The following is a 23,131-nucleotide window of genomic DNA, read 5'->3' on the forward strand; positions in this document are numbered from 1 at the left end:
TAACCCACAGGGACGTGTCCTCTTCCACGGCCCAACGCTCTTTTCGTCAGTCTCATTTGTAAAATAGGAACAAGAGGTACTGGCAGGAGGGTGGTTGGGAAGACACGAAAATGCCTAAGAGCCCTGGAAGCATAGCGCTACCCTTATTTGCGGGTTACCGAGCCTCGCACCCAGGGGGCGCTCAACACGTGCTGTGGAATGGACACCAAGGAAAGGCAGGGTTGGGAGGGGGCTACTGTTAAGCCGCAAAGCTTGTAGAAAAGTTTCCTGTTAGCCCAGTCGATCTTATGGCAACACCTGGCAGGTGTTTTCCATTCCTGCCCACAGTGGCCAATGGGACAAAGCCTGAAATAAGTGTTTCTAGTTTCTGAGGTCAGCTGAAGGCCAAAGAGCAGCTGTCCCTGCAGCTCAACCCAGAGGAGGAGCATGATGCTACTTTTTAAAGCCTGTTACCTAAAGTCTCATTAGCCTTTGATGCAGGTACTTGTCTTCACACGGCTAGGGAACAGTATTAAGAATTAAAAACGGGGACGCCTGGGTGGCTCATCTGCCTTCGGCTCAGGTCGTGATCCAGGGATCCTGGCATCGAGTCCCACATCGGACTCCTTGCTCAGCAGGGAGCCTGCTTCGCCCTCTGCCTGCCGCCGCTCCCCCTGCTTGTGCTGACAAATAAAATCTTAAAAAAAGGGGGAGTGCTCCTGGGTGGCTCAGATGGTTAAGCCTCTGCCTTCGGCTCAGATCATGATCCCAGGGTCCTGGGATCTAGTCCCACATCAGGCTTCCTGCTCAGCGGAGAGCCTGCTTCTCCCTCTGCCCCTCCCCCTGCTCATGCTCTCTCTCTGTCTCAAATGAATAAATAAAAAACCTTAAAAAAACTTATAAAAAAGAATTAAAAATGATGGGACTGCAGGCTAGATGCCAGCCAAGTGCGCCAGTTGTGCTGTCTGGGCCCTCCTGGGGAGGGAAGTGGCCTCATATTTGGTGACTTGTTCTGACCATCACAAAGGTCACAAATAGGGACAGGCAGGTGGGTCCCTCACACGGGCTTCCTCTTCTGAGGCTGTCACCTCAGATGAATCACATCTCAGATTAAGAAGAGAAGACTATCATGGGTAAAACACCATTCAACACCAGTCTCTTAAAAGATTGTTCTCATACAAGATTTATTCCCCAGCACCACCACCCACCCCGCCCATCCCCACCCCAGTTCACAGTGGAGGACTAAGGAGATTCAGAGCAGGATCCCCCAGGAACAAGAAACACCTTCTGAAGATTTTGCTCTCCTTCCTCCTTCCCTCTTGCCAACTTCCAAGGCCTGAAGCTAAACACATCCATGCATACACACCAAAACCCCCTCCTCTTCCACACTTCCCATTTTTTCCCACATCAGAGCTCACCTGTGAGACATCTGGGCTCTGAGAAGACAGAAGGTGTCCAAAGTCTGAGAACCGTAAAGTGGGGAGATACCATTTACCCCTAACCTTCACACACACAAGTGACTATGAAACAGGCACCTAGCTCTTCTCCGTTCTCTTAATTTTCACTCATGGCCTCTACCTTTTTCATCAACCAAGAGCAAACATGTTAGCGCACTCCCACCTGCAGCACATGAAAATGGGCTCTGTCCAACATCCCTTGCCCAGGTATGGGGGTGTTGGGGGAGTGGTCCCTGAGGATCAGCAAAGGGTTAATGCAGAGGGCAAGAGGACAGAAGAGTTTGGCCTGAGCTCTGGGGAGGCAAAGAGAGGCTGTAGGCTGGCATAGGTTTAGAATTACCATTTTTAGTTTTTGTCTCACATGATTTTTCTAGGGGCAGAACAGATACCCCTTGGAGAAGTCTCTGCTGACTACAGACACACTCTTGCTAAATAGGCTCATTCTTAAAAGAGGCCCCACCAAGTTGGGAAGCAGTTGAAAATAAAAGTATTAAAGGAACTGAACAGGAAGTAAGAAGAGCTGGTGCAAGAAGAGCTGGTGGCTCCTGGGGTGAATGCCAATGAGCCATTTGTAAAGTGCTACTTTGACATCCCCCATGCAATTATTGCTTCTCCAAAGGAGGAGCAGGGGAAGGAACAGGAACACGGAAATGGATATGGTATGGTATTGCTTTGCTCGTTGCTCAGGCTGATGGTCAAATGGAGCCAGGGGTTAGCAGCACCAAAAATAACCAGGCAGCTTCAGAAGATTCCATGAGACCAGGAGATAGAGAGGCACTCACCCTCTCAGCCAGCTGACCCCACAGCCCAAGGTAATGTCGAAGAGGCCCACCCCCACATCATGTTCACATTTCTTAAATTTCACAAGCACTATTTTGGAGCACTGGAGGTTAAGTCTCAAGAAATGAGGATGGGCCAGCGCAGAGGGAGCAGGCCTGCTCTGCAGAACCAAAAAACGTGCTTAGAAAAAGACAAATCAAATCATGGCTTAGCAAAAGAGGAAGATGGCAATTTAACTCTTCCAGCTGCTGCCTGACTTGGAGCTCCAAGGAAGTGATGAAGGGAGGGAGACCCCCAAGCACCCATACCTAGAAGCAAACAGCAGCAACCCCCTCAAAGGGGAACCAATACCCCTGATTACTGTGTTCCCCAAAGTACCATTCTGATGGAGAGAAGCCTCCCTCAGGGGAGCACTCTCACTACAGTGATTGAGCTCAGAAATGGGCGTCCAGCTGGTAGCAGGGGAGTGAGTATCCTCTCAGCAGGCCTGAGCTTCCACCAGGCCACCAAGCAAACCTATGTAATTCAGTGGATGGGACCTGGGTTCTTCCCTTGCCCCTTCACCTTAAGTGGGATAGGGAGAAAAAAAACCTAAACCACAGTGACCCCTAAAAGGAGTCTCTGCCTCAGTGGCTCCTGGAACTGGCAGGGTCCAGCTGATTCAGCTCCGACTGGTCCAGAAGTTCAAAGTCATCCCCCTCAGCATCAGTGTCGAGGTCTGAACTGGGGGCCCGGAGGAAGCCTCTTGTTGTTCTCCGGGGAGGCGGGCCAGAAGGGCCTGGCTGGGAGGCCCCCGACAGGGCCAGGTGGATCATGCCCTGGGAGACGAGGCTGGCGAGGTTGCTGGTGAGGTTGGACCCTGCAGGCAGGGAACCGAGCAGGAGCTCCGGCAGTACAGCCTCCTCCTGGCTGGCAGGGGGGTTCTGGAGCCCCTCAGCCCCTGGTGGGGAACGGTACATCAAGCTAGGCATCCCAATGCTGGTATCGTCCTCATCATCCAGGCCAGCAGGATCCACATTAATGGAAGGGAAGTCTGGAAGATCTCTGGCAAAGGATTCTTCTGGATCACTGTGACCGTCTAGGTCTGGGAAAATAGAGGGGTGTCTGAGATGTGGCAACAGCCTGGCACTCCTGTGCCCTAGACCCACAAAGTCAGCTCCATGTAACCAGATTTTTCTACCCTGAATTTCTCAGGGTGAAGCAAAACCTGTAGCACTGGTCGGCCTTTCCCCTCCACTTATACACTGCTATGAGATCTCTACTGGCCAAAGAAATCCCTTCTGTTCCTCTCCTGTGCTCCACAGGAGACTAGAACCCAAGGGGTTTCAAGGAGAGCAGCAGTGCAATCCCGGCCAAAGCCATACCCCGCCCCACCCCGCCCCAAGCTGCTCCACCACCTGATCCACACCTCAGAAAACAGGAGAGGAGGGGGCAATACCCTCTCTGCCCAGGGAAGCTGAGCAGCAACAGGGCCATTATGAACTCATGTCCACCGTTCGCCTCACCTTCAGAGCCTTCTGTTAGAGGTGTTTGGCCCCGTGAAAGATTGAATGTGCCATTGTCTGTACAGGAGACCTCAGCATCTGAGTGCTCAGAGTCTGTGATGGCCAATTCCCTGGCAACAGTAGAATCATCCAGCTTAGGAAAGAAAAGACCAACAAGAGATGATGCCATTAGGAACAGGTGCAGTTCCCCAGTGATAGCTCTACTAACTAGCTGGCCCTAAAGGCTAGCCTGTGGCCAGCAGTGCAACCAGACAAGACTGGGGACTTTAGTCAATATCTTGATCCCTTTTAGGCTGCTCCCCCAAGGAAAACACCCTTACTTATCAATCTTGAGTAGAAGGAAAGCAGTCTGGGGAGTCAACCAGCCACTTACTCTTAAGCAAATAACTGATCCAGGGATTACTTTGCACAGGTGGCCAGGAAGACATACTGCCCAACATAAGGTAGGCTGGGCTGTTTAAAAGACGATCACGCCAGTTCCAGAAGTTCTGCCATGACGGTAGGGGTTAAAAGGAGACATGGAAGAGGGTGTGCTGGTCACCAGGCTCAAATTGAGATCTACACACACAGTCCCAATGTAACACTAGCTTCTCTCCTTACTGCTCTTGGGGGGCAAGGGGAGGGTGGGGCCTTGGAGCACCCGTAATAAGCTTGAAAACCTACTTACTGCCTAAATGTGAGGTACCATATGGTTCAAGGTTGCTAAAAGAACACTAGCCAGTGGTGTACTTCCCACACCCAAGATACCTGAGGACAGAAGGCAGCAAGCTCTTCTTCACTGTCACTGTGGTTGTCCAAGGCACGCTCTGGGTGTAGAGCTCTGCGGCGCACTGTGTGGGAAGAGCAGAAGGCCTTGACGCCTTCCCTTGAGCAAAAAACCCTACCCGCCTCAGACTTCAAAGGCATAAAATCAGAATATAAGAGAATGAACCCTCAGAATATGGCCTGAAGCCTACATTACAATGCCTGGAAAAAAAACCAAAAACACCACCAATGCCTGAGGGTGGGGCTGCTGAGCCTAAGTGGCAAGATAAGCTGGTAACACAGAAGAGAAAGCTCTCTCTTCAGATGCCTCTCTTCCACCAGCCCCTCTACATTTTTGTTCTGGTCAGATGATCAACAACTCGCAGGATAGGCTAGGGGCAGACAGGATGTTAAGCGGGAAGTGGATGCTCCATAGAGAGGGCAAAGGGAGATGCCCCACCTTGGTTAAATCAGGCTTTTGAGGACTGATACTATTTAGCCGGCTGTGCCAGGGGGAGCTGGGCCTTGATGACCACGTGCAGGGCTCTTGGAAGGCTAGGGCTTAATGAGACACCCAATCTGACCAGCCCACAGAAGGGAGGAGAAAGTTCACACAACTGTCACTCGTGTGTTGGACAGTCTTGAGCTAGCACCCTTCTGGCTTCTCAGGCAGTATGAAGTATCACCTTTGGAAAGCAGCTTTCACTAGTGAAAGGAGGCCTGGCTTAGGAGTTGCTATTTACTGACTGTAAAGTTCAATTTCTTTTCTCAAGGTTGTCAAGGTTAAATAAGATACGCATTAATAAAATAAAAATAAAAGTAAAGGGGCGCCTGGGTGGCTCAGTCGTTAAGCATCTGCCTTCGGCTCAGGTCATGATCCCAGGGTCCTGGGATCGAGTCCCACATCGGGCTCCCTGCTCAGCGGGAAGCCTGCTTCTCCCTCTCCCACTCCCCCTGCTCGTGTTCCTGCTCTCGCTGTCTCTGTCTGTCAAATAAATAAATAAAATCTTTGAAAAAAAAAAGTAAAATAAAATAAACAAAAATATGCAGAGCTGCCACCACAGTGCTTGGGCACACGGAAAGTGCTTCATGAAAAACAGCAAATAGTAGGGATATCTTCACTGTCTGACTTTTATTCAACTTGGGAGTGTCCAGAATTGCAAATGCAAAAATTGGTTAAGCCTGCACAGACTTCCCTGGAACAAGATACCACTTTTACCTACCACCCTCCTACATGCCCCCCCCACCCCACCTCTCCCACTTTCGAGGACCTACACTTTATGTCAGACCTACGGGCTTTTCCTTCTCTTCCCCAAATTGCCGAAGTAGAAGGAAGCCTCCCCTTGACACTTACGTTGTCTCTCTCTCTGCTTGGACATCATGTAGCCACGGACACTGAAGTCCAGCCGCTGCAGAGCTGGCTTCAGCCGTACATAGGCTCGATCCCACAGTCGGTGGTACACAGCAAGGGGCCACATCATGACAGTGACAACTGAGAGGAGCAGTGGGAAACAGTCACAAAGTGGAGAAGGGGCTGGACGAAACAGTCCTGACTGTCCCTCTGCTGTGTGTCCTCTGACCAGACACTCGGTGGGGAACAGTTCTGCTTCATTCTACTGGTGGTCTTTACTAGTCTCCTGTACCACATGAGGGGATTTGGGAGGGCAGACACTTCTGTGGCCACCTACGTGGCTGTGCACAGTAGAGTGTGCTGCTGATCATACCGAGGACAGAACGAGGTGTGGTCACTTGCATCTGGGTGTCACTGAGCCATAAATAAGATGTAACAATGCCTCAGAAACGACACAACAAATCATGTGAGCTGCTGGCCACAGCCATAATTCCTCAGTTTTTCCTGCCCCACGAAAAGTTCATGCCAATAGGAAGTAACTAAATTTAAAACACTGTGCTCCAGGAGAAAAAGAAGTTTTCCAGGATAAGCAGAATCTAGTAGAGAAACCCCTAAAAGTTATGTTCTGCTGTTACACAATATACTGACTCTAAAAATTTCCTCCTAAATAGGGACAGACAGTCCTTTATAGTTGGTAATGCAATATATGTTAGTGGACCGTCATCAATTTCTAAAGCTGACTTGGTAAGAAAAGGACTTGATGTGTGGGGAGCCTGTTACAGGCAAGAAGAAAGATATTTTCATGACACCAAACAGGTTCTGAAAATATAAAAAAGGTTATTTCTTGGTGAACCAAAATATAAAAGTCCTCTTCCTCGACCCAGAGTTAGCTGTGGCTAGAAAAGCTAGGCATGGGGAAGCTCAGGGGGAGGTACGTGCCATACTTACGTATCAAGTAGGATAGCAGGAGCCCAGGGATGTAGCGGCCCAAGACGGCAAAAAAGGTCAGTATCCCACAGCTCAGCAAGCAGAACTAGAGGAGTCAGGGAACAGTATTAAGTTTCTGTTACATGGCAGGAGACTGGGGTGCAGACAAGGGATAAGGTGTAGACGTGACTGAAATGACTCTTTATGACCTATGAGTGGGCAGGTCAGAATGAGAGCTGTGTCTAGCCTCTGTTGCATCCTGTGGTGACTCTGGGATGAAAAGGAGGATGTCCATTCTACTCACACTCCTTTTCCCTTGCTAACCCAACAGGGCTGCACCTTTCCCATTGGGAAAATGGTTTGCATAGGCTTAGCCAAAAATTCTCTCTGAACGCCAAGTGTTAGTGGTGGGTTTTTTAAGTCAAAAAAAAAAAAGAAAAAAATTTAAAAAACCCAACAACCTACTACCACATGTTTAATATGACACAGAATGCACACAAGCAAGCTCTCCTTCCCATCTTGGAGCAGGAAGATGGCTCAATCTAAGAGGCAAGCACCCAAAGAAGGAGTCATCAAGCTTTTCCCTCAGTCCTAGTGGCTGGTCAGAAGCCCCTTCCTCTAACTTCCCTTTGTCTCCCTAGTCAGCACGGTCTTTCCTTTCTTGAATGAGGCTCTGTAGTCAAAGGACTGTTTCAGCTGAGCAGGAACTGAACTGCAAAGCCAGAAATGAAAGTGAAAAGGGAAGAATCTTACCTTGCCTGGGTTTTGCTTTTTGAAAAGCAAAAGATTCCTTATGAAAATGGTCCCACTAACCCAGACTTCAGCCACGCGGTGGCAGAGCTCGGGCACGCTGAGCAGCCGAGGGTGCACAAGGCCCCAGCTGCAGGAGAAAGAAGGGGGAGCTGTGAAAGGTGGGTGTCAAGGGAGCCCCTCATCTTGCTGTGTAGGCAGCCAGTGCTTCGAGGTTTCAACTGCAGCTGGGGAGCGGCTAGTCCGAGGTGCTTTGGAGGTGAAGCGGGACAGTTTTCTTGTCTCACCAGGTTGAAACTTGAATTTAGGGACTAGGAGGGCACATGTGTTCTGACAACTCCACCCTCTGAGGAGGCTGCCCAATCCACGTGTATAAACCTGCCACCAGCTACAAGGCACTTTGTGCTTAGAAACATCTTCCCTGCACTCGGACCTTTGCAGTGCACTGTGATTGCAGTTCAGGGATAAAAGTAAAGCACAGTCTGACGCTGCTGCTGCTGAAGGAGAGGCAGTGGTAGGTGTGTCCCTCAGAGAGAAAGTAAATTCAGTAAAAGCAAAATAAACCATAGCAGAGGAAATTCCTTGGATCAAACATATGGGATGAATGAACTGAGAAATGAAGCAGGAACTGTAAGACACAAGAGGAATCTTTGGCTTGCTGATGCCAGGAACCAATGTGTTTTCTGACCAGGAACTTTTTAAAAAGCCAGAGGTCACAGAAAACACTAAATGACCTGGTATAAAAGCCAGGAGACAAAGGAAATAAGCTGCCTCTAAGTTTTTTACAGTAGGGCTAAAAAATGCAGCTAACTCCCTGGCATATCAGGTTATGGGGCACTATAATGCTTCTTTTTCAGAAACTTTTCTTGTTATTAGGAACTGGACACTAGCCATTCTCAACAAACTGCTGCCTGAACTTTAGGGTTTGTTAAGATGATTATTTGGAAAAGACTAGGTTCTCAGCTCATACTCTGTATCCATAACATGGGGTTAACAACATGTAACCAGAATATTACAACAAAAGAATCAATCAGAGCAACAAAAAGGGATTTAATTAGTGTTCCATACCTCTCATTGTCTAATGCGTCGGGTCTTGGCACTACAATATTAAAACAAACAACCAGCATTAGTTGGTAGGGAAAACTAAACATAAAAATGTTAGGCTGTTGGTCTGACAGCTTGAGTTTTAATAGGTGTGGGGAAAATAGTAATAGCCAATAAAAAGGAGACACCATGTTATACTGACAGAGTTAGGGAACTGCAGACACGAGGAGGATGGCTGATGCCTGCTCATTTCTCCAGGGGACGGCTGAGGGGATCCAAATGGAGCATCAGGGCCCCTTCTACTTACTACAACCAAGAGCCAAGGTGCACATGAAAAATGATCCATCCCACCCCTCAAGTGTGTCTTGGTTGTTCACACACATCAACGTGCACCAGGTTACTGAGGCATGTTATAACCACTCCAACCCCAGAAATCTGTCTTTTCTCTTTGAAAAGAGACCCATTAACTACAGTGAATGATGTCAAGTCTTTTGACATTCACCAGCCATAAGACCAGTGAATGAACTACATGATTCCTTAAAGTCTCTGCAAAATAGGATGGGAATGCATTTAAAAGCTGTATACTCTGGTGTAAATATCCTGCCAATACTTCACAATTAACATGTCAAAAACATACATCAATTTTCCTCGCTTTCAACCCCCACCCAAACTGCCTCCCCAGCCTGACGCTACTGTATCTGCTACCTGGAACGCCATTCTCCTACTCTCCTAGCTTTGAACTCCCACGGTTGGCTTTTATCCCTTACTCTTCTAACCCCCTATTTACCAGTCTTCATGTGTCTTCCTTCTTCCCAGGCACCCATGGTTTGTTTCTAGGAATACCTCTCTGACTACTTCTCACACAGATACAGCCATAGTTTCCTATCAGGTCTCCCTCCTTCCCCTTTTTCTCCTTCCATGGGATCCTGTAAAATGCTATCAAATTAATCTTTAATATCACCTCAGCATCTAGCTCTAATAAAAAAAATGTTCAATGACCACCCACTACCTGTAGGATAAAGTCTAAACTTCTAGGCCTAACTTGAAAGCCTTGTAAAATCTAATCCCAACATATTTTCAGTTTTATCTCCTAGCACTCCTTTTATAATGACCTCTTCATTCTGGTGAAAGTGACTAATTCCCTGCTCTCAGGAGATGCTTTGCAGCTTCTGGTTTCTCAGACTAATCAAACTACTAGCCCCTCTCTAGAAACACACTTTTCTCTTCACCTGTTCAAATCTCTTGCTTCATTCAAGGCCTGAGCCAGGGCCAAAATACATGACAAACATACCGATCACATACTGCACAGTGACATCTCTGGTACTGTTCTGTAACTGTCACCTGTCTTTTGTTTACATATGTATAATCTTTGAGAAAAGGAACCATATCTTAGAGTACTTTATATAAGTCACAGTGCTTAGCTTAGTGCTTTGTAAATAAACAATTTAAAAGAAATCCCTGAGAGGCCCACTGATACTGTCTCAGTAAAGATGCAGTATCCAATGATAATTTTTTTTTTTTTAACTTGAGGACTACTTATTCCTCCGGCCAATTATGAGGGCAAGAATATCTCAGGTGGTGGATACAGATTTCCTGAGCTTAATAACAATGGGAAGGGTGGAACAAAGCTCTAAGGAACTACAGATGGAGCCCCAGCCCTTCAAGTGTCTCCTAAAGCAACAATTCAGACATCAAAAGATATTCCCAGTTCTATATACTCCCTCATGAAACCCCAAAACTAAAGGTAAAAATTAAAGGAAAGACCATTTCCAGTTCAGATTCTTCTAAATGCTATCAAACTCACCTTTTATTTCAGGCCAGATTTTGTTCTTCCATTGATCTATACATACAATGATCATTGAGCTGAATGCAAGTAGAAACACAAGACGAAGGGATGTCAGTGCAAAGAACCTACAGAGAAGGAAAAACAAAAGATTATTATCCAACTAAGTTAATTTCAGAAAGGACCATCTGTATAATTCACGCTCTGGTAAACAGACTTAAGTCCTAGTTACATACCTTAGGAAAGTCACTTAAACTTTCTGAATATCAGCTATTTTACCTTTGGGGCAGAGATAATAATTTGCTTCTGTAAAGGCAGAGGACTAAATCAAATAACCTCTTAAAGCCCCTTTCAACTTTCAAGTCTGCAATTCTATTAATTTCAGGGAGAAATTCATTCCTGATAACAACTTATGATGATGAAAGCAAACATCTTTCTACCAAATTAGACCCTTGTGTAGGGCAACAAACTAACAGAGATGTGTTAAAAAGCATATAATTCAATCAGATATCCTTTTACAGATGGAGGAACTTAGGTCCAAAGTAGTAAAATGATTTGGTCAAGGTTAACAGAAAGTTAGCACTGAAGCTACATCTTAAAAGCCAGTTCTTCAGAATCAACACCAATATTTCTTAACCATTTCCAAAAAAAAATTGAAGAGGCAATGTTTCTTGATTGATTTTATGAGGCCAGCATTACCCTGATACCAAAGCCAGACAAAGACACTACAAGAAAACTATAGCCCTACATCCCTTATGAACACAGATGCAAAAATCCTCAATAAAACACTAGCAAACTGAATTCAGCAACATAGTCAAAGGATTAATTTCAGGAATACAAGGGTAGTTCAACATATAAAACCCAATAAATGTAATGTCACAATAACAGAATGAAGGAAAAGTTTTATTTTTTTTTATTTTGTTATGTTAAGGAAAAGTTAGTTCTTATTTGAAGGAATCAACCACAAATAGATATTTATAAAAAATCTGGGAAATCTGAATACATACAGAAGATATTAGGGAATTATTGTTTATTTTTTAGGTGTGATAATGTCATGGAAAATATGAGTCCTTATTTTTTAAAAGATACTAAAATATTTAAGAACAAAATGATGAGATATCTGGGATTTATGTCAAAATAATATAGTTTGGCAAGGGAAAGGGTATGAAAGAAGATGAAACAAGGGGCGCCTGGGTGGCTCAGTCGTTAAGCGTCTGCCTTCGGCTCAGGTCATGATCCCAGGGTCCTGCGTGTCGGGCTCCCTACTCGGCGGGAAGCCTGCTTCTCTCTCTCTCTCTGCCTCTCCTCCTGCTCCTGCTCTCTCTCTCTCTGTCAAATAAATCAATAAAATCTTAAAAAAAAATGAAAAAACAAGAATGACCATGATAAATTCTAATATTTAAAATCTCTCACAAAAAGTGGAAAAAAAAAAACCACATTAAAAAAACTAGTTTTTTTTTTTTTTTAAGATTTATTTACTTGTCAGAGAGAGAGAGAGAAAGAGAGAGAGCTCACAAGCAAGGGGGAGCAGCAGGTAGAGGGAGAAGCAGGCTCCTTGCTCAGTGGGACTTGACCCCAGGACCCTGGGATCATGATCTGAGCCGAAGTCAGACGCTTAACCAACTGAACCACCCAGGTGTCCCTAAAAGAAATAGTTCTATGAGACTTTCTACTACACCAACCTACGGCCTCTAAAGCAGTGCCTCTCAGTACCTGTAGTCCAGTGTGGGCCCACTGACTGCCAGTCTGCCAGTCTGTTTCCTATCAGGTCTCCCTCCTTCCCATTTTTCTCCTTCCATGGGATCCTGTAAAACGCTATCAAATTAGCTGACTCTGCCAGTCTGTGAGGAAGTCAGTATAAAATTTACAGTAAACATTTAGAAATTTTTACGGCAATTTGATCAAGTAATTTTGAATCTAAGAACACATTTGGGTTTGTATTTTCTGTCCCTTTTTAAACTTAATTTTTCTAGTAACTCATTTATATTGTATTTTACAAAAGTACTAATTTGCAACAGATCAGGGAAAACATCACCACTAGCCCTCCCCGCAGGTTGTTCAGCAGGGCAGTAAGGCACGGCTTTTAAAGTCAGATTGGCTTGAGTCTGATTCTCTGACCGCCCACTCTTAGTCATGTGACCTTGAATAAATTAGCTTAGCCTCTTTAAAACCTCAGTTTCTTCATCTATATGTAGTGGTAACAATAACAAAACCTGCAGGATTGTTGTAGGTATTAGACATAACATATGTAATTGCCTATAAAAATATCATACTTCATCTTGCTAAAAAGAGGAAAAAAATACAAGCCTAACACACAGTTCTATTCAATTTTAAGTGTTATTAGCTATTATCACAGCAATTTATCAAACAAAGGTAAGAATGACAAGGTTTGGTTACAAATGACCTCTTCTCTTTTCAACTGAACACACGACCTAAATGCTTGACATACAGAACAATACTAGAGTATGATCCTTATAAAGAAAAAAAAAGCTTTATCTGTGTGTATATATGAATATATCTACACATGCAGGGATTGGCAGAGGAACTGTAATTTTTGTTTCTAGACATTTTTATAACGTGTTTTCAATAAACATGAATCCATGTTATTTTTAAAACTACACAAAGAATGATGGAAGGAAACAAGAACTTAAAAATCTAGTCACCGATGATAACCCTATTTCAATTTTTCCACCCCACCACTTAAAGGACACTGTAATTATAGTTGAGATTAAAGAATGAAAGTAGCTTTACAAAAATAAGCCTCTAGAGCTGCCCCGGGTCATTAATCTTTTCTCCAAGGCCAGTTCATCATCCCAACAAACAAGCCAATTTAACAAGACAAGGATAAGGGCTCTAGAGCTTCTTGCTCCCTAGCACGGCTGCTTCTCCGTCCCAGCAGCAGGAGGATGAGGCACCGCCACCGTTTTCTCCAGCGTTCTCGAAAGGGCTCCCTGGGGAGGCAATCCAGACTGTCTGCAATCTCCACTTCCCAGATCATAATTACTAACACAAATATGAACCGGGGTAGGGAAAGGATATTAAGCTCTCCTAAGAAAGGCTGATTTTCCAAAAACGATGGCAGTGAAAATACTGTTTCTCCAAGATCTGAACTATTTTGTTTTAGTAGCCTGTTATAATTCCCACCTATGCTTCAACTCAATCCAACAAATTACCTATTGAGTGCCCACTTTATGTGGAGGCCTAAGGTGAGCAGCCCAGTTACAGGACAGAGTAAGACATGGACCTTACTCTCACGTGTATTTATGTGTCTATCTGTGTTTGCAATATAAGGTGACAATAACAAAGGGGACATCTAAGCTGGAATTTAAAAGATAAATGGTAAGAATGGGGCGCCTGACTGGCTCAGTCAGCGGAATGTGTGACTCTTCATCTCGGGTTGTGGGTTTAAGCCCCGCGCTGGGTGTAGAGATAACTGAAATAATAAAATTAAAAAAAAAAAGATAAATGCTGAGAAAACAGGACAAAAGGATGTGGGGAAGGAGGAGAGGACACTCAGGGAGAACAGCCAGCTGGTGTGACATATTTAAAGAATGACAAGCAGTTCTGATAGAACCGAAACACACAGAACACAAGGAGGGGATGGATATAGGGAGAGAGGCAGGAGTCAGATCATGAAGGGCCTTTTATGACAAGCTTATTAGATTTTACTCTGCAGATAAAGGTGATACGGTAAAGAGTTTTACAAAGGCTGTATTTTTGGGGTCATGAAGGCTAAAACTGTGAACATCTTCTTGAACAAGATTAATCCTGGTCCTTAAATTAATTTTAGGAACAGATTTATCTTTTTTCTTGAATAAGCCACTGTAGGAAGCTCAGAAGAAGTTTTTCTGTGTGGTGTAAAATAACATTTCTTGGGAAAATAGTTTCTTCCATATAGGTAAAAACTTAATTAATGGAAAGATCACCTCAACACATTGCAGTTGACCCCTGCAAGGTAACCAGAAAATTAGCATCAATGTTCTCTTAGAGGTCTGACCGTCAAACATAAAATATGGATAAGCATGTGCTTCTTTCCTTCCTCAATGCTAAAACCCTAAACAAAAACGGAATATCCATCTCAGATTAGTGTTTTGAGAAAAAGTTCAGAAGAGTAAGACATGGACCATGTGAAAAGAAGTCACATCAGTGCTTACCATTTTACAGACGTAACCTGGAAGCCTACCTGTACGAAAACTCTGCAACTATGTGCAAAGACAAGACATAATTGGGGATGACTGGGTGGCTCAGTCGGTAAGCACCTGCCTTTGGCTCAGTCATGATCCCAGAGTCCTGGGATCAAGTCCCACATTGAGCTCCCTGCTCAGCGGGGAGTCTGCTCCCTCCCTCTCTCCCCTGGCTCATGCTCTTTCTCTCTCAAAAATAAATAAATAGAATCTTAAAAAAAAAAGACAGGACATAACTGAAGATAAAGTACTTTTGAGATTGGTACAGGTAAAGGATGGATGAAAAATAAGAAGAACTCTCCTGGACTGGTTTGTCCTGCAATGTCTATTCATCCAGGCCAAAAAATTCACATGCAGATATAACAGTGTATGAGTTTGATAAGACAATATGTGAAACATTTTTCAGCAACTAAAATCAGCATAAAATTTTCCCAACTTAACAAAAACAACTGCAAATGCAGTCAATTCTGAATATTCACGTGTGAATTGTTCAATTTGGGGATTGCCCATAGCCCATTACTCTTTTTACCCACTGGGGGCTCACAATCTATTCTTTCTTAATGATGTATTTTTTTCTTATTCGTAAAGGCAACCATGTTTACTGGAGAAAGTTTAGAAATTTTAAGTGATAATTACAGATGAAATTAAAAATGAAATTAGTACATCATCTATGAAACAGTCTCACCAAAAAAAAAAAAATTTTTTTTTTCTTGAACCTGAATCTGATCAAGACTCTAGATCCAATTACCAATTTACAGGAAATACAGAGCACATGGCGAATGTGCACAGGGATGCAGTAAGCAAAATCTAGTCTGTGGAACACTTTATATGACAAACTGGTTTCTTCAACCAACAAATGACAGAGGAAAAAAGACTGAAGGGGAACCAACAGTGTAAAATATGTAAAAAAACAAACCACAGTATATGGACTTCATTTGGATCCTAACCCAAACTATTTTATTTTATTTTTTATTTATTTTTCGGGGGGGGAGGGGCAGAGAAAGAGAGAGAGAATCCCAAGCAGGCTCCACGCCCCCAGCACAGACCCCAACGAGGGGCTCCATCCCATGACCCTGAGATCATGATCTGAGCCAAAATCAAGTCAGACGCTTAACTGACTGAGCCACCCAGGTGCCCCCCAAACAAACAATTTTATTTTTATTTTTTTTTAAAGATTTTATTTATTTATTTGACAGAGAGAGACACAGTGAGAGAGGGAACACAAGCAGGGGGAGTGGGAGAGGGAGAAGCAGGCTTCCCGCTGAGCAGGGAGCCCGATGTGGGGCTTGATCCCAGGACTCTGGAATCATGACCTGAGCCGAAGGCAGACCGGTTAACGACTGTGCCACCCAGGCGCCCCCAATTTTAAAAAACAAATAATATTTAAATCTTTTTTTAAAAAGTAAGCTCTACACCCAGTGTGGGGCTTGAACTCACCAACCCCGAGATCAAGAGTCATATGCTCTATTGACTGAGCCAGCCAAGTGCCCCAAAACACAAATAATATTTATGAAAAAATTGGAAATTTAACACTGACTGGAATCATTAATTTTTTGCATGTGATAATGGCACTGTTTTTTTTTTTTGAAGTCTTTATTTTTCAGAGAGTCACATTCTAAAATACAGATTACATTAAAAGACCCCTGGGATTTGCCTCAAAACAATAAAGGAAGAGGTTAAAAAAAAGAACTGAGGTACAGAAGACACAAAATTGGCCATGAATTGAAGAATTTTAAAGCTGGATACATGGTAGTACATATTATTATTCTGTCTACTTATATATATGTTTTAAATTTTACATAAGAAAACATTTTTTAGGAGGCGCCTGGGTGGCTCAGTCATTAAGCGTCTGCCTTCAGCTCAGGTCATGATCCCAGGATCCTGGGATCAAGCCCCGCATCGGGCTCCCTGCTCTGCGGGAAGCCTGCTTCTCCCTCTCCCACGCCCCCTGCTTGTGTTCCCTCTCTCGCTGTGTCTCTCTTTGTCAAATAAATAAATAAAATCTTTAAAAAAAAAAAAAAGAAAAAGAAAACATTTTTTAAAATGGCCCTTTGGGGCGGTGGGGTGGCTCAATGGTTGAGCGTCCAACTCTTGGTTTCGGCTCAGGTCATCTCAGGGTGGTGGGATCAAGCCCCGTGTTGGGCTCCACATTCAGCATGGAGTTGGCTTGAGATTCTCTCTCTTCTCTCCCTCTGCCCCTCCCCCTGCTCTCTCTCAAATAAGTAATCTTAAAAAAATAATTTTAAAGGGCGCCTGGGTGGCTCAGTTGGTTAAGCGACTGCCTTTGGCTCAGGTCATGATCCTGGGATCAAGTCCCACATCGGGCTCCCAGCTCAGCGGGGAGCCTGCTTCTCCCTCTGACCCTCTCCCCTCTCATGCTGTTTCTCTCTCGCTCTCAAATAAATAAAATCTTTAAAAAAAAATTTTTAATTAAAAAAATTAAAAAAAATTTTTTTTAATTAAAAAAAAAAATAAAAGGGCGCCTGGGTGGTTCAGATGGTTAAGCGTCTGCCTTCAGCTCAGGTCATGATCTCCAGGTCCTGGGATCGAGCCCCACATGGGGCTCCCAGCTCAGCAGGGAGCCTGCTTCTCCCTCTTCCTCTGCCTCTCCCCCAGCTTGTGCTCTCTCTGTCTCTGTCTCTCTCAAATGAATAAATAAAATCTTTTTAAAAATAAATAAATAAAGGAGCGCCTGGGTGGCTCAGATGGTTAAGTGTCTGCCTTCGGTTCAGGTTATGATCCCAGGGTCCTGGGATCGAGTCCTGCATCGGGCTCCCTGCTCCTTGGGAGCCTGCTTCTCCCTCTGCCTCTCTCTCTCTCTCTGTCATGAATAAATAAGATCTTTAAAAAAAATAATAAATAAAAAAAATAAAAATGGTCCCTTATCCACGTACACGCCCCCAAATGTGAACAGATATTATTCACTTCATTTAAAAAAATTCACATATAAACATTCCACATATAAAAACCTCCTTCTTCATTTAACAATACATAGCTTTGTTTTCCTGTATCACCAGAAAAACATCATAAACTTCTAAAATGATATTGTACATATACACAATTAGTGTTAAATCTTTCCCTAATATGTCCCCAATTTTTGACATAAAAAAGCTGAACTATATATCACTGAGCATGTATCTTTGTCCTCATGATTAACTACTTTAAGTGGAATTACTGAGTCAAAAGGCACTGACTTTTGTTACTGATACAGTTCGCATACCGTAAAATTCACCCTTTTAAACTAATTCAATGGTTTTTAATATATTCACAGAGTTGTGCAACTATCACCATTATCTAATTTAGAACATTTTCATTATCCCAAAAGGAAACCCACCTTTAGGAATGATTCCCCATTTTCCCCCAGTTCCTGAAAAGATACTTTTATTTTTTAAAAGGGGGGGGCAGAGTGAGAGGGAAAATCCCAAGCAGGCTCCACACCCAGCACGGAGCCCAACATAGGGCTCGATTTCACAACCCGGAGATCATGACCAGAACCGAAATCAAGAGTTGGTTGCTTAACTGACTGAGCCACCCAGGCACCCCAAGATACTAACTTTTTAAGTGTCTTAATACATGTTGCCGAATTACTTTCCAGAAAGATTGTCCAGTTTATGTTGCTAACAACCATATGCCAGTTTTTACATATTTTCCCCAGAATTAAATACTACCATTTAAAAAAACCTAATAGGGACACCCGGGTGGCTCAGTCAGTTAAACATTTGCCTTCAGCTCAGGTCATGATCTCAGGGTCCTGGATCTCTCTCTCCCTCACTCTCTAACGATAAATAAATCTAAAAAAATTTTTTAAATAAAAAAATAAAAAAACCCTAATAAGCAGAAATTAGTAACTCATTGCCATTTGCATTAAAATTTTTTACTACAAATGAGAGTGAAATGTTATATATCCATCAATTCATTACTTTCTGCTTTTTTTCCCTTGTCCTTTTGTAAACTTTCCATCCCCTTTATTAGGGGTTAAAATCCAATTATCAGTCTAAATAAAATATTCCTTGAAAAACCTGGTTTCCAGAAAAATCATGAGAAACTCCAAAACTTAACAACTTTTTTGAGGTTAACTATACCATGGATCCTCATTATTAGTACAGGTAAATTAGAGTTTGCTAATAATCATAAAGTTTATGCTATAATCATAAACAAAATAAAGAGGATACGTCTATCTTCAAAGAAGATACTATTTCTGGGTTCCTTTGTTATTACAGAGTAAGCTTGTCTCACTGGCACTTCAGAACAAAGCCTCCCATCCTATAGGGACAAAAAGCCCATTATTGTACAGCACTTACGGCCATCTGGTTAATGAGCCAGTCACTGGTAAATGAGAATGAAAAAAATTAACCCAACCCACATAATGTAGTGATCGTTGTTGCTTACACAAAACCAGAAATGAAGCAAGCTAGCTGCTAAACACCTACTTTATGTTAATGGACAGAAAGCACCCAACCTTATAATTAGGATAGATAAAAACTGATGGCGAAAGGGAGACAAAAAAAAGTAAGCCAAGGCATCCTTGGGAGTCTCCCTGGCTACCCAAAGCAACAAGAACCTTCCAGAGACTAGCATTAGAAACATGTGCTCAATACATTGCATCTGCAATTTGATGTGTAAATTTTTCTCACAGAACAAACGTCTCTACTTAAATGGGCCCTGCCTTCCATTTCCTGTTCCTCACTATTGTTCTTCACTCACATTCTAACCTTTTAAATCAGAATTGCTGTACCTTTAGTCACTTCTCAGTCATTTTTTTATTTGGTGCTTTTGGGGGGAGAGAGAACATCTGTTTTATTTTTATTTTTTTAATTTTATTTATTTATTTGACAGAGAGATAGAGAGCACAAGTAGGCAGAGAGGCAGGCAGAGAGAGAGGGGGAAGCAGACTCTCCACTGAGCAGGGAGCCTGAGGTGGGACCCTGGGATCATGACCTGAGCCGAAAGCAGCTGCTTAACTGACTGAGACACCAAGGCGCCCCACATCTGTATTTTTTAATCATGGAAACAATAGATTCCGCAATATCCCCTAGAATACAGGATGGTTAATTCAGACAAGTGACTGTCAAAGCAGATCTCAACAGGGCATCAGCTTGTGATTGCTCTAAAGCAATATCCCTAATAAGACTGTCTAGAATCCTAGAATGTTAAAAACTGGAAAGGAGCTCCAGAGTTATCTAACCCTACTTGAATCATGCATTGCTCTTCATAAAAGGGGGAGGGCTTAGAATACACACACATCTCCAGGGCTCCTTGGTGCAGCACCCCTGAGCTGCTAGGTCGGAGTTAAACCAGCAGGTTACTCCAACCTGTTCTTTTCTGAACCTGTGAGGATACACTTGCTGACTCAGATATTCTTCCCCCAAATCACTCATTTACAGGTGGTGTTGAGGCTAATGAAAACACAAGCTACTGGAAAGGAAGGGCTGATATTTCTGTTATTATCCTAGAGATAATAACGTATGACTAGAAGCAATACAGACTGGAAGATTTCTGACATAATAGCTATAACTGCTCTGGAACCTGAAGGAAAGAAAAAACAAAACAAAAAAGCTCTGAAATACTACAGCAAGGCTATACATCTCTCTCTTTTGTGTTGTTGTTGTTTTTGTTTTGTTTATTAAGATGTAAGACGGCACGTTCACAGGCACAGAAAAACCTTGACTGAGAATACGTATTATTGAAAGTTAAGAACTACCGGGCGCCTGGGTGGCTCAGTTGGTTAAGCGACTGCCTTCGGCTCAGGTCATGATCTTGGAGTCCCAGGATCGAGTCCCGCATCGGGCTCCCTGCTCGCTTCTCCCTCTGACCCTCCCCCCTCTCATGTGCTCTCTCTCTCTCATTCTCTCTCTCAAATAAATAATATCTTAAAAAAAAAAAAGAAAGTTAAGAACTACCTACCTGAACTCTGGTGATTTTTTTGTACTCCCATTCAACCTTCTAATACCTCAAAATGTATAAAACATCTCAGTTAATGATGTATCATTATTTAAAACAAATAAGGAAAAAAAGCCAATGATCCTCACGCAATTTCTAAATAATTACAATGTCCGAGAACTAAACAGGTACTCTTTGACATTCCTAACTGAAATGTCAATACACATCTGTAACATGATGCTACTAGAATGTTAAGTCTAGTCTTCATTTTAAACCTCAAACTGCCTCCCAAGGAAGCTCATTTCCTAAAACAATCCTGTCACCTGCCATTCCAAACTACATTAGTTGTCACTCTGTAGCCTTCGTGGGTATGAGTCCTCTCTCCATAGAGTACAAGAGTCTCAAGGGTCACACCTTCCTTTTGCTGTAGCTCTTTACCTACTTCAAGAGGGATGGGAATGTAACAACCATATTCTGGATACACAGTAGGCAAGCTACCAGGAAATGCCAGAGATAAAGACCAATCACAAGGCTAAAGCCTTGTGAGACCAAGAGTAAGAAGAGGGGAGCTGAGTGAGATTCTAAACATAGCATATTAGTAAACTTCAGCATACACTGTTGAGGGCCAGCAAATTAAAGCTAACTGCAACATTTAAAGATGTGCCTCAGTAGGAGCAGCTTATGTTTAGACCTCAAATCCACATTCTGCTTCAAAAGTCTCTCAGGCAAGAGGCATATGGAAAGTCCCCTCAGAAATAACATACATGCTACTGATTCATTTGTATTAACACACCCTTGGTTTCATTATTCATTTAAATCCTGATGAAGTTTTTATATATCAGTCACTCACACTTTGATCCAAACTGGTTTATTGAGGACCAGTTTTTTTTTCCCTAGGAGTACAATCTCAATATAGGTAAAAAAGAAGTTTTGACTGGACGGTTTGGGGTTAGGGGTTGTGATGGGGGAGGTGGGAAAGGAAGAGAGGATCATTTTGGAAAATGCTCTTCATTGAGGTGCTACAGTGAAAGGTTTCTGACAGAGAGGAAAAGGAAAGGAAGTAGGCCTAGAGATCAAAGAAGCACTACCAAAAATAAATGAAGAATGCTGCTGGAAAACTTTATCACCAAGTTTGCTGAAGTCTCTGGAAGCAACTAATGCCAGAGACTTCTCCGACACTCCGAGGAGTAACAGCTGAACACTGTGTCTGTCAATGAATTTGAAATTGTTGTGCTCCAGTTCACCGAAAATCTTTCAGACAAAAGATAATAAATGTGTTGGTTTTAAAACCAAGAATTTTAGGAGAAAAAGTATTTTTAGCAAAAACAAATTTTCTTTGGAAATACATGTTTTGTTCCATTGCAGACTCATCCAGAATAGGTTTATTTCATTCAGCTGTAGACACCCCCCCCAATACTTCAGTTCCCTTGGAATTCAGTGGATAATCCTTTCCTAGTTATGAATAATTCCAAAGTATGCTCAGCAGATCGTATGAAGACCTATGTCCACCTTAGGTCATGACAACTGAGAAGCAGCAGTTCCATTTCACAAAACATGACACACAGACTCTTAAAGCATATTTATAGCCTCACTTTTCCAGCTGAGAAAAACTCACACACGCTTTTAGGCATCCTCAATTTCCCTGCCTAAAAACCGTGCCTAAGGATGAATCTCTAATTCCTTGGAACAGGGAGGAGTTGCAATCATAGGTGGCTTTGAAACGGGTGAAATCTCACTATCACTATTTCATAACTGTTCTTCAAAAGCTTGTAATTTTCTTTCAAGTTGCAGCTTTGGAGGCTCTCATTGACGCTCAGTCTTCACAAACTTCCTTGAGCAGAAGAAAGGCTATCTGACGTGCTAATTCAGATCACTCAAGCTTGTTTTATCGCACCTAAGATACCTTTGCAACATCTCAAGCCTCATGCATCTACCCCAATAACAACTACTAAAATCAGAGCTCGAGGGGATGATCTTCAAATCACATTTGAGCAAACAAGAGACGGGAAGTGATGGCCTTAAGTGACACAGCCTTCCCTAAGCCAAAATGAGGCGCCCTCGCACACTGCGAGCGGCTCAAGATGTTACCAGAAGCTCCTGCAGTATGTACGGGGTGAGGCTGCGGGAGCAGGTAAAGCAGGGACGATAACTGGAGGGCCCTGGGGAGAACTGCGGTGTCAAAGCCTGCGGGCGGGATGGAGTGGAAGGAGGTGAGGCAAAATTAGGCAGATACTGTAAGGAGCCAACGCAGCGAAGAAAACAGGGGAGGCGAGAGGCAGAGCCCTAGAAAAACCTGACGAATTCGCGACTGGGAGGGTTTCCGAGGGTCCAGTTCTCTCACCAGAAAGCCGCGTTCAGCCCCAGGCACCACAGGGCGCTCCTGGCTGGCCGCTCCCACACCAGGGCTGCCTGCACCCGGCTCAGCAGAGGCTCGTAAGGCCCCAGCACCTCCACCAGGGCCCGCTGCGCCGCCTCAACCTGCTGGTCTCGCTCCCAAGAGCCTGACATAGCGCGGCGGCCCCTGAGAGTCGGCCCCGAGGCTGGGCCTGGGGCCGCGGCCACCCCCTCTACCTCCGCCATCTCCCCCCCAGCAGCCACAACATCCGGGGCCGCGGCCCGACGGTCACAATAAACACCAAGTGCGCAGACGCGCGATTCGGCGGGGGAGGCCGCGTCCCTCCACAGTGCGCCTGCGCGCAGGCTCTAGCTCCCGTCCACCGAGAGGAAAGAACGCTACGTCAAAGTAC

The 23,131-nt window shown here is 43.8% G+C and overlaps 1 protein-coding gene across 1 annotated transcript; it reads right to left on the bottom strand.

The window, feature by feature from the left end:
* Window positions 1-1,144: 1,144 nt before the first annotated feature.
* RETREG3 (reticulophagy regulator family member 3) lies at window positions 1,145-23,090 on the bottom strand. The gene is made up of 9 exons (XM_027625579.2): window positions 22,726-23,090; window positions 10,342-10,448; window positions 8,562-8,592; window positions 7,497-7,623; window positions 6,765-6,849; window positions 5,820-5,957; window positions 4,469-4,551; window positions 3,722-3,854; window positions 1,145-3,300 (listed from the first exon to the last, which is right to left on the bottom strand). The coding sequence occupies exons 1-9, from the start codon at window positions 22,962-22,964 to the stop codon at window positions 2,843-2,845; spliced, it is 1,401 nt and encodes a 466-aa protein (XP_027481380.1). The 5' UTR covers window positions 22,965-23,090; the 3' UTR covers window positions 1,145-2,842.
* Window positions 23,091-23,131: the final 41 nt, after the last annotated feature.

This window comes from Zalophus californianus, chromosome 16 (genome assembly GCF_009762305.2).
Source record: "Zalophus californianus isolate mZalCal1 chromosome 16, mZalCal1.pri.v2, whole genome shotgun sequence".
NCBI classification, from domain to species: domain Eukaryota; kingdom Metazoa; phylum Chordata; class Mammalia; order Carnivora; family Otariidae; genus Zalophus; species Zalophus californianus.

Bases quoted from the DNA above. Each gene is read 5' to 3' on its own strand.
- RETREG3 (XM_027625579.2), bottom strand. From the start codon at position 22,964: ATGGCGGAGGTAGAGGGGGTGGCCGCGGCCCCAGGCCCAGCCTCGGGG. The intron at 4,552-5,819 runs GTAAGTGTCAAG...CTTCCCACACAG, and splicing joins CAAGCAGAGAGAGAGACAAC to TGCGCCGCAGAGCTCTACAC. The intron at 3,855-4,468 runs GTATCTTGGGTG...TTCTTTCCTAAG, and splicing joins TTGCTGCCTTCTGTCCTCAG to CTGGATGATTCTACTGTTGC.